Raw genomic sequence first — 14,795 nt, forward strand, 5'->3', positions numbered from 1 at the left:
GGATAACTACTGAACATTCATGGCTGTCCTAGTTTCCAAGATCTGTTCCCATATACTGTAGGGTTCTTGGATTTTTACCTTGATAAAGTCCATGGAGCACAAAAACCATCAAAAATGTACGACCATGAGATCCAATCATACTAGGAAACATCAGGAGAACAGAGCAGCGAAACAGTGAGGAAAACATGCCTCCAAGAGTACACAGACCTGCCCAATCACACAATACAGCACAAAACACAAAATAATGGTCACATTTTACAATTACATTTATTAGTAATTGTTAGTTCATGGATTTACTAAAAAGAATGAGTTAACAATGAACATTACTTTACAGCATTTATTAATCATAGTTCAACATTTACTAATGCATTATTAAAATGCAAATTCATCAATATCTTTACAGTATCAAACACTCTCTTGGTATGGGAAGATGTGGTGAACTATTTCAATATTACTTATACTCTTTCCTTAAAATCTCCTATTTCGTGTAACCCTGATCTTCCCCCTGCTATTCAGAACATTGGTTTTTGATCAAGAAGACTAAAAGGGATTATGATAATTTTGGAATTACATCAGATTAGGCCAGATATTTCATTTTCTAGAATCGTCCCTTAAGGATAACTGAATACATCTTAAACTTTTTAACATGGAAAAACAATTGTATTCTTCACTTTTTCTCAAAAGGAAGATATCTTTTTTTACTCACTGTTATCTAATGTAGGGTGTTCTTCCCTTACCTCCTTCAAAGTTATGAGAGAAAGATTGTGGAACAAATTTTATTGAAAAAAAAAAAAGGCTTTAGGTCTGTTTTGGCATATTTTTCAAAGGTACCACAATATCAAACCACAAGCAAAATGTTTAATTCTTTTACAGAACTTATTTACCACCAGTTCATCTCAATAAGATATTTGCTAATGTTTCTCATTGTTTTTAATGCAAATCCAATGCTGGTACTGTGATGCATATATTCTGGGACTGTGACATGAATAAGACATACTGGAAAGAAATCCACAAATTAGTTCAGAAGATTTTTGGTAAACCTTTTGCCCTATCTCCAGCTATTTATCTTTTGAATTGTAAAACTGCTCTACACCTTAGTGATGGACTATAATCTTTGTTACACTTTTGTATGTATCTAGCAAGGAAATGTATTCTTCTGTCCTTTTCTTCATTTCTTCGTCCAGTGTGGATAAATCAGATTGCCATTTTCTTAGCCTTAGAAAGACTGACTTATGACTTGTGTCAGAAATCTGATGATTTCTGGCATACCTGGAATCCTCTACAGGCGTTTTTTGATGTATCTTGAAAGACTATTAATTCATTCATTTTCTTTTCGGCTTAGTCCCTTTATTAATCCGGGGTCGCCGCAGTGGAATGAACTGCCAACTGATCCAGCATATGTTTTACGCAGCGGATGCCCTTCAATCTGCAGCCCATCACTGGGAAACACCCATACACACTCATTAACACACATATACTATGGCCAATTAAGCTTACCCAATTCATCTAGAACACATGTTTTTGGACTTGTGGGGGAAACCGCAGCACCCGGAGAAAACCTACGTGTACACGGGGAGAACACTTGAACACTTATTTTTTTTTTTATACATTTTTTGTTAACTTTACTCTTCACAAAAGGTTTTAATAACTAGCCGATGAACGATTGTATAACACATGGCTCTATCATTGTATGATGACATGACACCTACACCACTGTTCTGTCATTGTAAATCTTTAAATTCATGTTTAAAAAAAATGCTTGTGAACATTAGTTAATGCACTGTGACTTAACATGAACTAACAACAAACAACTTTATTTTTATTACCTAATGTTAACAATGTGAACATTGCTTATTCATTTTAGTAAAAAAATATACAACATTAATGCAAAGTGTTACACAGTATGTTCACTTTCTGCAGTGTACTTACCCACAAACACACATCCAACAATAATATGCTGTACCGTTGTCATGGCGATATTGTAAATGAGTCCAAAAAACAAACCTTAAAAACAGGTAAAGACAAGATCAGCACCCCAAATCGAAGAAATTATCAATTGCACTTACAAAGTTTTGATTTAGATTTAAAAAAAAATTTAATTCGTTTTTTTATTCAACTAGGATGCATTAAACCTTTAACTTGGAATATAATAACATGGAATGTTTAATATTTTCAAAGCATTTTATTAGAATGATTCAGCTGATTCAAATGTTATCAGCTGATAAAATATGGGCCAGTAGAGGCCTTCTGCACCATCCATCCACATGGTTAATCAGCAATACCAATAGAGAAGACTGCAGATCCAGATCTGTTTTTACTGTGACGGTTGGATTTAGGGTTGGGGTAAGGGCAGACGTTAATAAAACAATGAATGGGAAATTTAATAAATAATTAAAGAAGAGATGGATTATTGGTGATTATAACACGTGTCAGCCCAATAGGATAGCTTTAACTACACTTAAGAGAATAAAGACCTGTTTAAAATAATTTAAGTCCTACAACCCAATTTTTCAACAAATTTAAGACTTTTTATGACCTAAAATTTTCAAAGTTTTTAATTTAAGACATTTTAAGACTTTTTAAGACCTCGAGGAGACCCTGCCATCAGCTGATAACCACTGATAACACCCATTCAGTCGCGTGATAACATTCAAAGCAGGTGGAATAATTTCTGAAGAATAGTGTGAAACTGAAATCTGGAGCAATGGCTGCTGAATATTCAGATTTGCCTTCTGAAGAATAAATGATATGCTATACAATTTTAAAATAGAAATCAGTTCATATAAGTCGTAATAATGTATTTTTGATCAAATAAATGCATAATACATTTCACAGACCATACATATTTAAACAGCAGTGTACAACTGGTTTTGCAGTTACTTACCAGCTCCACTCAGAGCTCCAAACACAGCACCTGTGATCCTTCTGGCCACAGAAAACTCTGACAGAGGCCCAAACAGGAACTTAAAAACTCTAAGTGGGAGAATTCGCTTACACACCTGCTCCAAAGCTGCCAATACAAATAATGACAATTTATATCTGCATGACAGCTACAGTAATAAATTGATGTTGTCTAAGAATGTAGTTAAACGCACTTGAATGGGGGGTTTTACGTCTAGTTTCCATTGCTGTTTTCTTGAGCCACCGCTAGGCTACACCGCTAAAGAAAACAGGTTTAAAAGATGCAACGAGTCAGTTACCGTTAGAATGAGCTCTCGTAGACTAACGAGATGACTAAGATGTCTATGAGATTTATGATAGCAAAATGTATTATTACGAGCTTCATAAGGAACAAATATGAAAACTGATTATATTTTTCACTGAAGACCAGTTACAAGCACAACAAGATTTTCAGGTAAGTCTTTAAAAAACAGTGATGTTTTTGGTTCCATCAAATCGTCCCTCTCTCTCTCTCTCTCTCTCTCTCTCTCTCTCTCTCTCTCTCTTTAATCACTAAACTGATAATAAATTTTTGTCACGTCACGTATTATAAATATTTTCTCATTTTACTTCAGGATGACTCCACAGGAACCTGTTTTGACGTCTCTCAGGAGGAAACGGTTGCGGAGGAGTTTGGCGGTGCGGCAGGTGAAGCGCAGTCTCACTGGGTTTGCTCTCGGTCTGTTCCTCGCATCAGTTTACGGGGTCACGGCGCTTTACATCCAACATCACGACGTTTGGTTCTGCGTCATCAGCACCGCCATCCTGGCCGTTTTCGTGGGGTTTGGAACTGGTCTCTCCGAGCGCGTGCGCACAAATGTCATGCTGATGTTTCCAGTGCTGTGCTCGAGTAACTAGACACCTGTCACTCTCTTCTCTTGTGTTTTATGTGGAAAGTTTACATGAAAACTATGCTGTTGTGTTGAGGCACGCATAGGAGATGAAATTGGGTAGACATGGGATAATTGTCACGCATTTCTTGTAGGTTTTCTATTTTTGCAGTAATAAATGAAACAAAATATTAGTATTTACACTGAAAAAAATGATTTAGGCCTCTATTAAATTAAACATAATTCAATTTAGTTTATTTTAAACAATTTAATTTAGTTGTTGATTTTATTAAGTTATTTTTAATAGGTTTTAAGTGAATTAGATGTGTTTTGATCCAATCTAAATTAATTAATTAAAGTCTATTAGAAAAAAATATGTTAGCTTTGTGCGCATGCGCGTTATGTTCCGTTGCCTCGGCGCCAAAGCCCAAAGGAAGTTTTACAGAATCCAGTCAGATGGAAGCAAGACGCCAGAGCCGGATTTCTGTACATCCATTTGCACAGTAAGTCACATTTTATATTGTACCAGACTGTTTATTACAGAAAAAAACTTTGTGGGTAACATAGACGCATAAAATGGTCTCTCGTTCGGACTGTCTCTTTTGGTCGTTTTTAAATTTCACAGCGACCAGCCGTCGAGCGCGCTCGCAAGTTAAGCTAACAGTTAACGTTACACACGGTTTGACAAATCTCGCTTTTATGTCGCAGAATATATTTAAGATTCTTTTTAGCAAGAATGTAGTTATGTAGACTTGATATATAATGTTTTTAATTAAGTAAATGGCTATTTTCAAGAGAATCAGCATTTTCTTTGATGTGACGACAGTGTCCGTGATCCGCCATTCCAAACGAAAAAAGTTTCGTTGCTAACGTTAGCTCAGTCCTTTGTGAATTTACCGTGGCTTTTTACTATGGTTAACATTAAACATGCGTTTAGATAGTTGTGAACGGACAGTACCATACTGATTTTGTTTTAGAACGATTTGGTCTGGCGTTAGGGCACTACTGACTGTCTTAGGAGGTTGTCGAATGTGTGCCCATACTGGCGTAACATAACCTTTTAACGTAAAAGGCGTCCATTTATACAGTTCTGTATTTTTTACGTAAGATGCTGTAATTATGTCTTTGGGGTTATAATGCTGTTAATGGGCTAACTTAGATTCACAGCAAGTGTTTGTCAGCCACCGATAAACGTCCAGCGCAAGGTTAACTTAATGTGACTTTTTCCATATTCATAAAGTGCCTTTTACATCAATGATAATGTAATTTAATTAAAATAATATCATTTAAATAAGCTGAAGCATTCCTTTAGTTGTTCAAACGTAAAACACATGCAGACGACTGCTAAAACTTCATGGAAAATACTGTGGTTAAAATAAATGTACATATTTTTAAGACATAGCGTTGAAGAATGGAATTTAATGCAGTGCTTTGTCTGGTCTGAGACCCACTTTATATCGTATCAATCAGGCAGTGACATTCACTGATTTAAAAAAAAATCTGACTTTGAAGGAGTAAACCCAAAAATTCCCCATTAACGTTAGTTTACTTACCCACAGACTTTCTTCAGTAAAACATTAAAGAAAATTCAGCTAAAATATTTAATGTTGAACTGAAGAAAAAGTTCTTGCTAACCTTATTGGTGTTGGTATAAAAATAACCCTAACTAAACATATTAATCACGTTCAGCAATTTGTTTAATAAGTAATTTATCTAAATGTTGCCTAATATAATTAATCGGTAAACAATATGTTGATTAAGAAGTTGGTCATGTTGTTACTTGTGCTGAATTTTGAACCTAAATGATAATCATGTGCTTCCTTTCATTTGAGGTACTGTACAACAAGTTTCCTTTGCTGAGTTCCTTGGTCAGGGGTTTAAACACATTTTCTGTCCAGTACTGCAGTTGGAATTTTCCATCAACTTTTTATGGTAAGTAACTGCAAAACATTTATCACTACACATTACAGTAAACAGTCTCTTAACTGAATATGTTGCTCTGAAAAATCTAAATAGTCCCAAAAAAGGAAATTTACTCACTATTCACTCACCATGTTTCCATGGTCCCAAACCTTTGAGTTTTTTTTATCTGTTGAACACAAGATAAAATATTTTGAAGAGTGTTAGAAACCAGTAATCATTGACATTCATAGTAGGAAAAACATTATGGAAGTCAATGGTTACCGGTTTTCATCATTTTTCAAATGATCTTATGTTGTGTTTATCAGAACAAAGAAACTCAAACAGGTTTGTGACAAGTGAAGAATAAGTAAATGTCATTGTTGCTTCCCTAGTTTTCACAGTACTAGGGTGCAGTAAGAGCACAATTGATTCATCTCCGTGATTCTCTCAAGAGGGCCGACCAAAATGTCTGACCTGACATAAAATGATTCGACTATCTGATTGCCGACCAAGAGAGGTTATTCACCTCTTAGTTCCTCCTGTACATTGCATCAACACAGCACAGCAAATATCGAAGTTGAAATTTAATTTGATTCAAAGAAGAGTCGCATCAGAATTTGGCTCAAAATTGCACAATGCACATTCGGCCTTAAGCCTGGTTTGTACTTCTGCGTTGAGTGATTGGCGTGACCTACGGCGCCTGCCCTGCGTGCAGCTGAGCACTTATACTTGTGCGCGCTGTTTGTGTTGTTCTACAATAACACTTACAAAAGCAGTAGGTTTATATGTTCCCTCTGTATGGAGTTTCTTCGCTTGGGTTTTGTTTTTTCTGAACACTACCTTAATGAACAAGAAAATAAAACTCGCTCATTCTGAGGCGGGAGCCGGCGGTCATACAACAACTTTAATCATAAGGTAAAAACAAAGCAACAGTTTCCACCTCGAGCTATTTCATGGGACTCTACACTTGTAAACACTCGCTCCAATGGGTTGCCGTGGCTCTCAACCCTGCCCACACGCGTAAGCGCTACCAAGCCCACTAATAGAGCGTGCGCTACGTGTTGTTGCGATGTGTAGTTACATTTTTGGAGAGATGCGCCACGGCAAGGGCTATTCGACTGCGCGTAGGCTGCGTTGGACCATACACGTGCATTTGACGCAGAAGTATAAATCAGCCTTTACATGTCTTTATTTTGGCTGAACATGTCAAATTACAAGGTAGTCGAAAAAAGAAATCACTTTAAATATAGTGTAACTAAACAAACTATTCACAAGTAAACAGTCAGTTGATTAAATAAATTTGAGTATCATTATAAATGTAATATACATGTAAGGGACAATCGTCAGATTTAGGTGTGTTAAAAGATAATAAATGCACAACATCGAGACAAAGTTTAATGTTTAGATTATTACTGCAAGTTGAAATTTAATATAGTTTTAATTTCTAAATAAATATAACATTTTAAAAATAAATATATAGGCTATGTTCTGAATAATGCTCATGTCCATGCTTATCATGCCATCTAATTAACCACAAACATACTTATATTCTATGTATTAGACGATGCAGTCAATGCATGCACTGAAAAAAATATGCTTATAGGCTACCTTTACCTGCAGGTTTCGCTAGCTGGGCAAAACTTAGATAGGCTATTAATAATGGATATACATTAAATATGTATAATTTTATTTGTGAAAGCAAGAGAGAAACTTGTGGGAGTGCTGTAATAAAGGAGTCTCAAATGACTAACAATTGTGCATTACGTTAACGTGTTCGGGACATGGCATATGACATAAATAATCGATAACATTTGAGCTGGTTTCAGTTATTAATTCTTTTTATTTTTTAAATATATATTTACTTAACAGGTGGCGCTGCGGGTAGCGCTCTCACCTCACAGCAAGAAGGTTGCTAGTTTGATTCTCGACTGGATCAGTTGGCATTTCTGTGTAGAGTCTGCATGTTCTCCCCGCGTTCGCATGGGTTTCCTCCGGGTGCTCCGGTTTCCCCCACAAGTCCAAAGACATGCGCTATAGGGCAATTGGGTAAGTTAAATTGTCGTAGTGTATGTGTGTAAATGAAAGTGTATGGATGTTTCCCAGTGATGGTTTGCTGCTGGAAGGGCATCCGCTGTGTAAAACATTCTGGATAAGTTGGCGGTTCATTTCGCTGTGGCGACCCCAGATTAATAAAGGGATTAAGCCGAGAAGAAAATAAATTAATATTTATTTAACTTAATGTTAATATAACACTACTGATGATTTTTAGCTGAATCTGTTTTACATGGTGATTCAAATAATAACAGCGAATGGGGATGGGTTTTTCAGTTTAAGAATAAAGTCCAAATCTAAAGCCATGGCTCCTGATGAAGGTCCTGTAAAGTAAAACAATTGGTCTGTGTAAGAAATTTAACATTATTTGCAATATTAGCATTAATCCACAGCCTGGTCAAACAGATGGTTTTTGGGTTGTGAGACGTAGTTTAGACGAAGTTGTCGGCGATTCTTCCTATTGTAAAGTCATGCAATGTTCAAGTCCCTGTCGCCGATACATCTTGCAGTGAAAATAAAGCAGCAACAAAACGCTAGCCCAGATAGTCACGCAGTGTGAAAACATCTATGACACGACTACTTTCAAAATCATGCAGTCTGAACTCTGCATTAGTTATTGATTACACTTAGAGACCTGGATATCGACTCGTCTCTCTGCAACTGGATTATAGACTTTCGGACTAAAAGACCTCAGAATGTCAGATCAGGCCACATCTGCTCCACCATCGTCACACTTAACCCTGGTGTACCACAGGGCTGTGTGCTGAGCCTCTTCCTCTACTTCTTTTTTTACTATCAACTGTAGGCCTGTGAATAGATCCAACATCATCATCAAATTTGCAGATGACACCACTGTGATTGGTCTAATCAGCAATAATGATGAGACGGCCTACAGGGAGGAGATACATTATCTGTCCACTTGGCCACTACCAAGTCGACCAATCACAGAGCTTGCGCTACGCATCGTTGCGATGTGTAGTAACATTTTTTGAGAGGTGCACGTCAGCGACGCCGACAGCCACGGCGAAGAGCTATGCGTCAGCGCCGTAGCATACGCGTGCGTTTTGACGCAGACGTATAAATCAGCCTTAAGGAACAGCACTTTCCTCAGAGCTGTCCCTTTTTCAACTCTATCCCCCACTAATTATTTTGCCCTCCTAATACACCCCCACTGTCCTCAGAACTTATACTCCTCATTATCATTGCACTATTTAACATTTGCACATTTAAAAATTACACATTCATTGCACTACATTAGACTGATTCATTCATTTGAACTGTACATACTGTATACTGTACACTTTTAATTGTTTATCTATCTGTACACTTCTGATTATTAATAGCAACTTGTACATATAATAATTTATTTTAAATCTCTGTTCATAGCTAATACAACATGTATATAATGTTGATAGTACGTCCATCTGTAAATATCACTAAAGTTTTTCTATATCTGCACTTTATAACTTATACATGTATACTGCACTTGCTGCTATTGCACTGCTGGTTAGACCTAAACTGATTTTCGTTGCATTGTACTTGTACATGTGTAATGACAAAGTTTAATCTAATCTATTACATTTCTTAACGTTTTCCAATTTATCATTTATGTGTTTAACTAATCAAATTTGTATTATTTACAGACAACCGATGTCCATCTCAAAAGAGCGTCTATTCTTCAAGCTCTCTTTACTTACCTTGGTGAGGATGAGGCATGCCTGGTGAAAGAATACATGGTGAGTGCATCATAGTACTAGTGCTTGCACCTGGGCTATAAGAAAGAACTGCTTTGTTCAGAGGCTGAGGGTGGGGTTACAGTGGCCAATGAGACAAACGGAAACTTTGAGTGCCATATTTGAATTAATAGGTGAACCTAATGTTGAACACATTATGGTCTATTAAAATCACATTGCGCTGCACAAACACTTGCTAGATTCGTGCAAGTAAGTTGCATACTAATTCAATGCAAAAGTATGAATAGAACAATGAACAAAATATTTTAATATCTCAAAAACAAAATTAATTAATAATTTTAAAGAATTTGAAAATAGTTTTTTCACTGTATATGTCAATGGCTTTTTTCTTTTTTCAAATGCTTTTTATTTACATATATTTGTAAATGAAGTAAAAAAAAAATACCATTGGTCACTACACGCGTAAGAGCAACCTATTATCTTTTGCCTCAAACTCTCGCATTGTAACGGTAATACACACTGTTATTGAACCGTGAGAAAACTATCAGCTTGTTGAGTGTGACATCACATTGCTTGACTATATCAAATAGTATTGGGAGACTCAACAAATGGTAATAATAAACATTTACAAAGCGATGTAATACTTTTTGAAAATCGCAATATATGTGCCTAATATTAGTATGCCTAAAAATACTAAATGATTAAAAGTTGCATATGTTTCTTAATCCTTTGACGTTCTCAGCATTGGGTTCAGATCTGTGTTTGACCCCAGAGATATTCATTGTTTAGTCCAGGGGTGTCCAAGCTTGGTCCTGGAGGGCCTGTGTCCTGCTAAGTTTAGTTCCAATTCCAATTAGACACACCTATGCTAGCTAATCAAGCTCTTACTAGGTGATCTAGAAACTATTTTGCCTCAACACACCTGCAAGGATGAGCTAAAATCGGCAGAACACTGGCCCTCCAAGAAGGAGTTTGGACACCCCTGTTTTAGTCTTTCTAAACAGTATTATTATTTCTAAATTACAAACAAATAGTCACAAAAGTACAAGTAAACCACTTTTTTCCAAAAAAAGAGAATTTATGTTTATGTTAAGATTAAAATTACTGTTTAAAAGCAACTTGACTTGAATTACATTTTTAGGTCAATGGGTGGCAGTACTAACAATCAAAAATGTATTGCTGAATAATTCTTCAAAAATGTTTAATCTAATAATGAAACATGACGTTTTTTTAAAGTATGAATTCAAGTTTTAAATTTGTATATTTACTTATACATTTAAAATATACTTAATATATTTAAATTATTTTGGTTTAATTAATGACTTGTAAAAATACTAATTAAATAAATATACATGTCTATTAATTTGTCCAATTAAATTTGTTTTATTATCATTGTACTTTTTTATTATTTGCAGAGGTCCTGTGGGTCTTTGAAAAGTCTTAAGTATTAAATTAGATCTTTCAAATTTAAGGTCATAAAAAGTCTTAAATTTGAGAGGTCTTAAATTTTGCATTAAGGTGTGACATTTCTACTGAATTTCATTCGCTGATGTTTATTTTACTTGTGCACAATTATTCTTAAGCCTTGTGTGCTGTTGAGAATATTAATTTGGAGACAGATTTCTTTGTTTGAGCTCATGAAATGATTTTTGGTGACATGTTATTTTTACTCATATTTTGGGAAAATGCTTTAAAATTTTTAAAAAACTTAACAGTACACAACAATTGCAAGGTCATGATAGTATATTAAATATTTTCGATCTTTAATGGTTTTTCTTATTAGGAAAAGGTAAAATTTGTCATTTTTATAGTTGATCATCAGTTGCAGAGCAAAACATTGCAAAGGTTTGTGGTTTTTATATAGAGTTATACGGAGTATTGTGTGTGTGTGTGTGTGTGTGTGTGTGTGTGTGTGTGAGAGAGAGACTTTTGCACACATTGTTTTGAAAGTTGCTTATTTATATTTTTTCAGACATATAGTAAACATAGTAAGTGTATTTATGCACACATACACACACACACACACACACACACACACACACACACTATCATTTACTGTTTATACAGAACTCCATATAAAAGCCAGAAACTTTTTTGCACAGGATCTAAATGGTTATGCTGTCAACTGATCATCAACAGTAAAAATGACAAAATATACATTTACCGAAAAGGGACGATAACCAGCAACAATGCGTGATTACATGCTGTCATGGATTTGCATCCAAAAAATGTTTTAATGGAAGTCAATGGGGCAAAAAAAACAGCAACTAACATAAGGAAAGGGTAGTAAATTTAAATAATACAGAAGGGTTAAGGTGAACAATTATGACCAGGTATATTGATATACAGTGGGTCTGATCAGAAGGTATTTCCACATTCAAGTGGCCAAATCTGTGGTTTTCAAGCCTTAAACCTTGGGTAATATTATTTAAATAATAATGCAATAATGCTGCCTTGACATTATATTTAGTTTTCAACATATTACTGTATTGTTTGCCTTTCAATTATTTTTTCCAAAATTATGTTTAGTTAGTCTTAAAAGATCTTAAATTTACCCTGATAAAACCTGAATGAACCCTGTAAATAATTGTGAAGAAGTCGTACTTGCAGATCATGCACAAATATATGTACGCCAATATGCAATCATAAATGATTGTTATAATATTTCACAGGTATCAATGTGGGTGTGGGGAGGGGCCGTTAAGGTTTTGGTTTTATTTACATTTGATTTCTTCTGACTTTTTACAAAATATGTTTCAAAAACAATGTCTAATAATGGTTTCTTTTTATTCAAATATAGGGCAACCAAAAAGAAGAATTTTTGAAGGACCTGACAAACACCGCCATGGCCATATGTGTCATCAAAAAGGAAAGAGGAGATTATGAGGACATTGGCATCGTTGTGGATGGAACAGTGATTATTGAACAGATAAAATCTGTTGCACAAGCCTGTGCACTGATGTTGGGGGCAATTTATGTGCTTGATTTGGCCTACCCAAAAGAACTCAAATACTATTACGAGTTTGCCCAAAAAGTACTTGTGCAAATGAACTCTGACAAGCTCTCCTCAAAGGTTCTCATACTGGAAAAGTGTGTGATACATTAATTTTAAGCATTAAAGTGTTAATAAATGCTCAACAACCAAATGTATATCATATACAAATTGCAGTTTAGTGTAGGAATTGTTTAATAAGTGAATTCAGTTTTCTTTGTGTGCAAAATTAATTAGCTGTAGGAACTTGTTTTAAATGGTGTGTGTGTGCGTGTGCGTATGTGTGTGTGTGAGAGAGAGAGAGAGAGCATGTGCATTCTATAAACTTTGTATTTATTCCATTTCATACAACTTGTAGTTGCTCAATTTGTTAATGAGTTAATTTTTTAAGTTAATTAGTTGATTATTTTGTGTATTGGGGTGTGTGTGTGTCATAAGGATTGCAGTTTGCTCCAAGACTTCATACAGTTTTCTTTTATGTGTTGGTTTAAATTAAATGTGCTGTACAAACTGTTTATTGTGTTATGGTGTGCTGCTAAAGCATTTTTAGGCAGTGATTTATGTTTTGTTAAAAAATGCATCTTAAAAAGTCATTAAAATGAATTCAAAACAAATGTGGTCAAGTGTCATTTCAAAGTGTATTTGCAAGCAATTTAATGATCATTTTAGACATCAAAAATAAATAGATATAAGTAGGAATAACATAATTAAATTATAGTGAACTAAATGAATTTCATTGGATAAATGTAACTAAATAAAATTGATTAAATCCAACTTATTTTGATTGTTTAAATCCAACACATATAAATTGAGTAAATCCAACCTAATTTGATTGTTTAAATCCGACACATATAAATTGAGTAAATCCAACTAAAATTGTTTGCTTAAACTTAACCCAATTCAATTATTTGCAACAGCTTGCCTTAAAAAAATTAAGTAAATCCAATGAATCATTTTTTTCAGTGTACAGTTGCTGTTTATGGGAAAAGAAAAGAGAAAAAATAGGCAATCTGGGAACACAAAAGGTGCTAATTGCCTTGCCATACCTAAAGGGGACAATATCTTTGTCTAATGTACAATTTGTAATTATGATGTCCAAAAAGTGCAGAATATCAAAAATAAAATGAAATGCAAACAACTATAAATCGTTTTACCATTTCGTGTTTGCTCTAAGTAAACTAGCAATCTCTTAAACAGAAAATACGGTGAATAGATGAGCTTAAAAACAAAACATTGCTTATTTAGCAAGCTTTTTTAATTAGACAAAGTCCTTCCTCATGTGACAACTTGTTCTTGTCTCCCCTAAACCTTTTTTGACTTAATTTTAAACTACTGTATTGTGAATTTATTTCTCTCTTTCAGTTATTTCTATTGCGTTGCTTACCTTGACACTCAATTTATTTCTGTCTTCAAGTGAGAGGTAAAAATTTGCTTCTTTTCTTCATCTGTACCTTGGTGATCCACGGTCCTGTGAGCAACACGATGGAGAATGTTGAACGGGCAGCAGACAGTGTGATCTGTGGCACAGAACTTACCATGAACCAGACACAACAACTCCTGCAGCGTGCTGCCAACCCACTGCTGCGTGAGTCCATCTGCAAAATTATTGTCAATGACATCAACAATGCACCTTTATCAAAAAGACCAACATCTGCTCAAAAAAAAAAGTGAAATTATTTAGAAATATACTGTGGATGCTCTTTCAGCTGCAAAGCAGCTCTGGGAAACATCCATACACACTCATTCACACACATACACTACAGCCAATTTAGTTTATTCAGTTCACCTGTACCGCATGCCTTTGGACTGTGATTGAAACCAGAGCACCCGGAGGAAACCCACGCAAACACAGGGAGAACATGCAAACTTCACACAAAAAACACCAACTGACCCAGTCAAGGCTTGAACAAGTGACCTTACTGCTTTGAGACAACAGTGCTAACCACTGAGCCACCATGTCACTACTACTGGTTTTAGACCACAATAGTTCATTAGTATGGTGTAGGGCCTTCTTTTGCTGCCAATACAGCATCAATTTGTCTTGGGAATGTCAGAAACATGTCCTCCACAGTGACTAAGGGAATTTTGAGCCATTTTCTTGCAGAATAGCGGCTGGTTTTGTTGGAAACGGGAGAGTAGAGACGCACATTTAATTCTGCACTGAGCTGGGCAGCTGTGCTTTTATGATTTCCCTTTCAGACAGCTTCCTCTTGCATCCACAGTTACTCCTGTTGCAAGTGGTTCGTCCTTCTTGGTTTTATACTGACATTAGCCTAGTTACTTTGACTCTTGATACATCACAGAGACATGCTGTCTTGGTAACAGATGTGCCAGCGAGATGCACACCAACCAACCTAGGCTCATTCTGAAAACGCACAGCTAAAT

General features: G+C 35.4%; 2 protein-coding genes across 76 annotated transcripts in view; one reads left to right on the forward strand and one right to left on the reverse strand.

Moving 5' to 3' along the window:
- dcst1 (DC-STAMP domain containing 1) overlaps positions 1-3,788 on the reverse strand; it is an 18,025-nt gene extending 14,237 nt beyond the window's left edge. For 16 of the 50 annotated variants that reach the window (XR_012392137.1, XR_012392129.1, XR_012392127.1 and 13 more), the window contains exons 1-5: positions 3,533-3,788; positions 3,096-3,160; positions 2,885-3,010; positions 1,930-2,004; positions 79-207 (exon numbers count right to left, since the gene is read on the reverse strand). Coding sequence is in view for 30 of the 50 variants with exons in the window: in XM_068214154.2 (XP_068070255.1) it covers positions 79-207; positions 1,930-2,004; positions 2,885-3,010; positions 3,096-3,126 (361 nt within the window). In the remaining 20 variants the exon portion in view is untranslated. Of the gene's footprint in view, positions 1-78; positions 1,440-1,497; positions 1,560-1,929; positions 2,005-2,884; positions 3,011-3,095; positions 3,161-3,510 lie in introns of all 50 variants that reach the window. The other 34 variants (XR_012392139.1, XR_012392130.1, XR_012392128.1 and 31 more) reach the window with 6 other exon arrangements.
- The window catches only part of dcst2 (DC-STAMP domain containing 2), a 27,957-nt gene continuing 15,135 nt past the window's right edge, over positions 1,974-14,795 (forward strand). For 4 of the 26 annotated variants that reach the window (XR_012391475.1, XM_073925020.1, XM_073925026.1 and 1 more), the window contains exons 1-4: positions 4,200-5,702; positions 7,542-7,718; positions 9,368-9,460; positions 12,219-13,995. Coding sequence is in view for 8 of the 26 variants with exons in the window: in XM_073925020.1 (XP_073781121.1) it covers positions 13,893-13,995 (103 nt within the window). In the remaining 18 variants the exon portion in view is untranslated. Of the gene's footprint in view, positions 3,356-3,515; positions 3,791-4,199; positions 5,703-7,541; positions 7,719-9,367; positions 9,461-12,218; positions 13,996-14,795 lie in introns of those variants that run through there. The other 22 variants (XR_012391474.1, XM_073925018.1, XM_073925024.1 and 19 more) reach the window with 12 other exon arrangements.

Source organism: Danio rerio, chromosome 16 (genome assembly GCF_049306965.1).
Source record: "Danio rerio strain Tuebingen ecotype United States chromosome 16, GRCz12tu, whole genome shotgun sequence".
Taxonomy (NCBI): domain Eukaryota; kingdom Metazoa; phylum Chordata; class Actinopteri; order Cypriniformes; family Danionidae; genus Danio; species Danio rerio.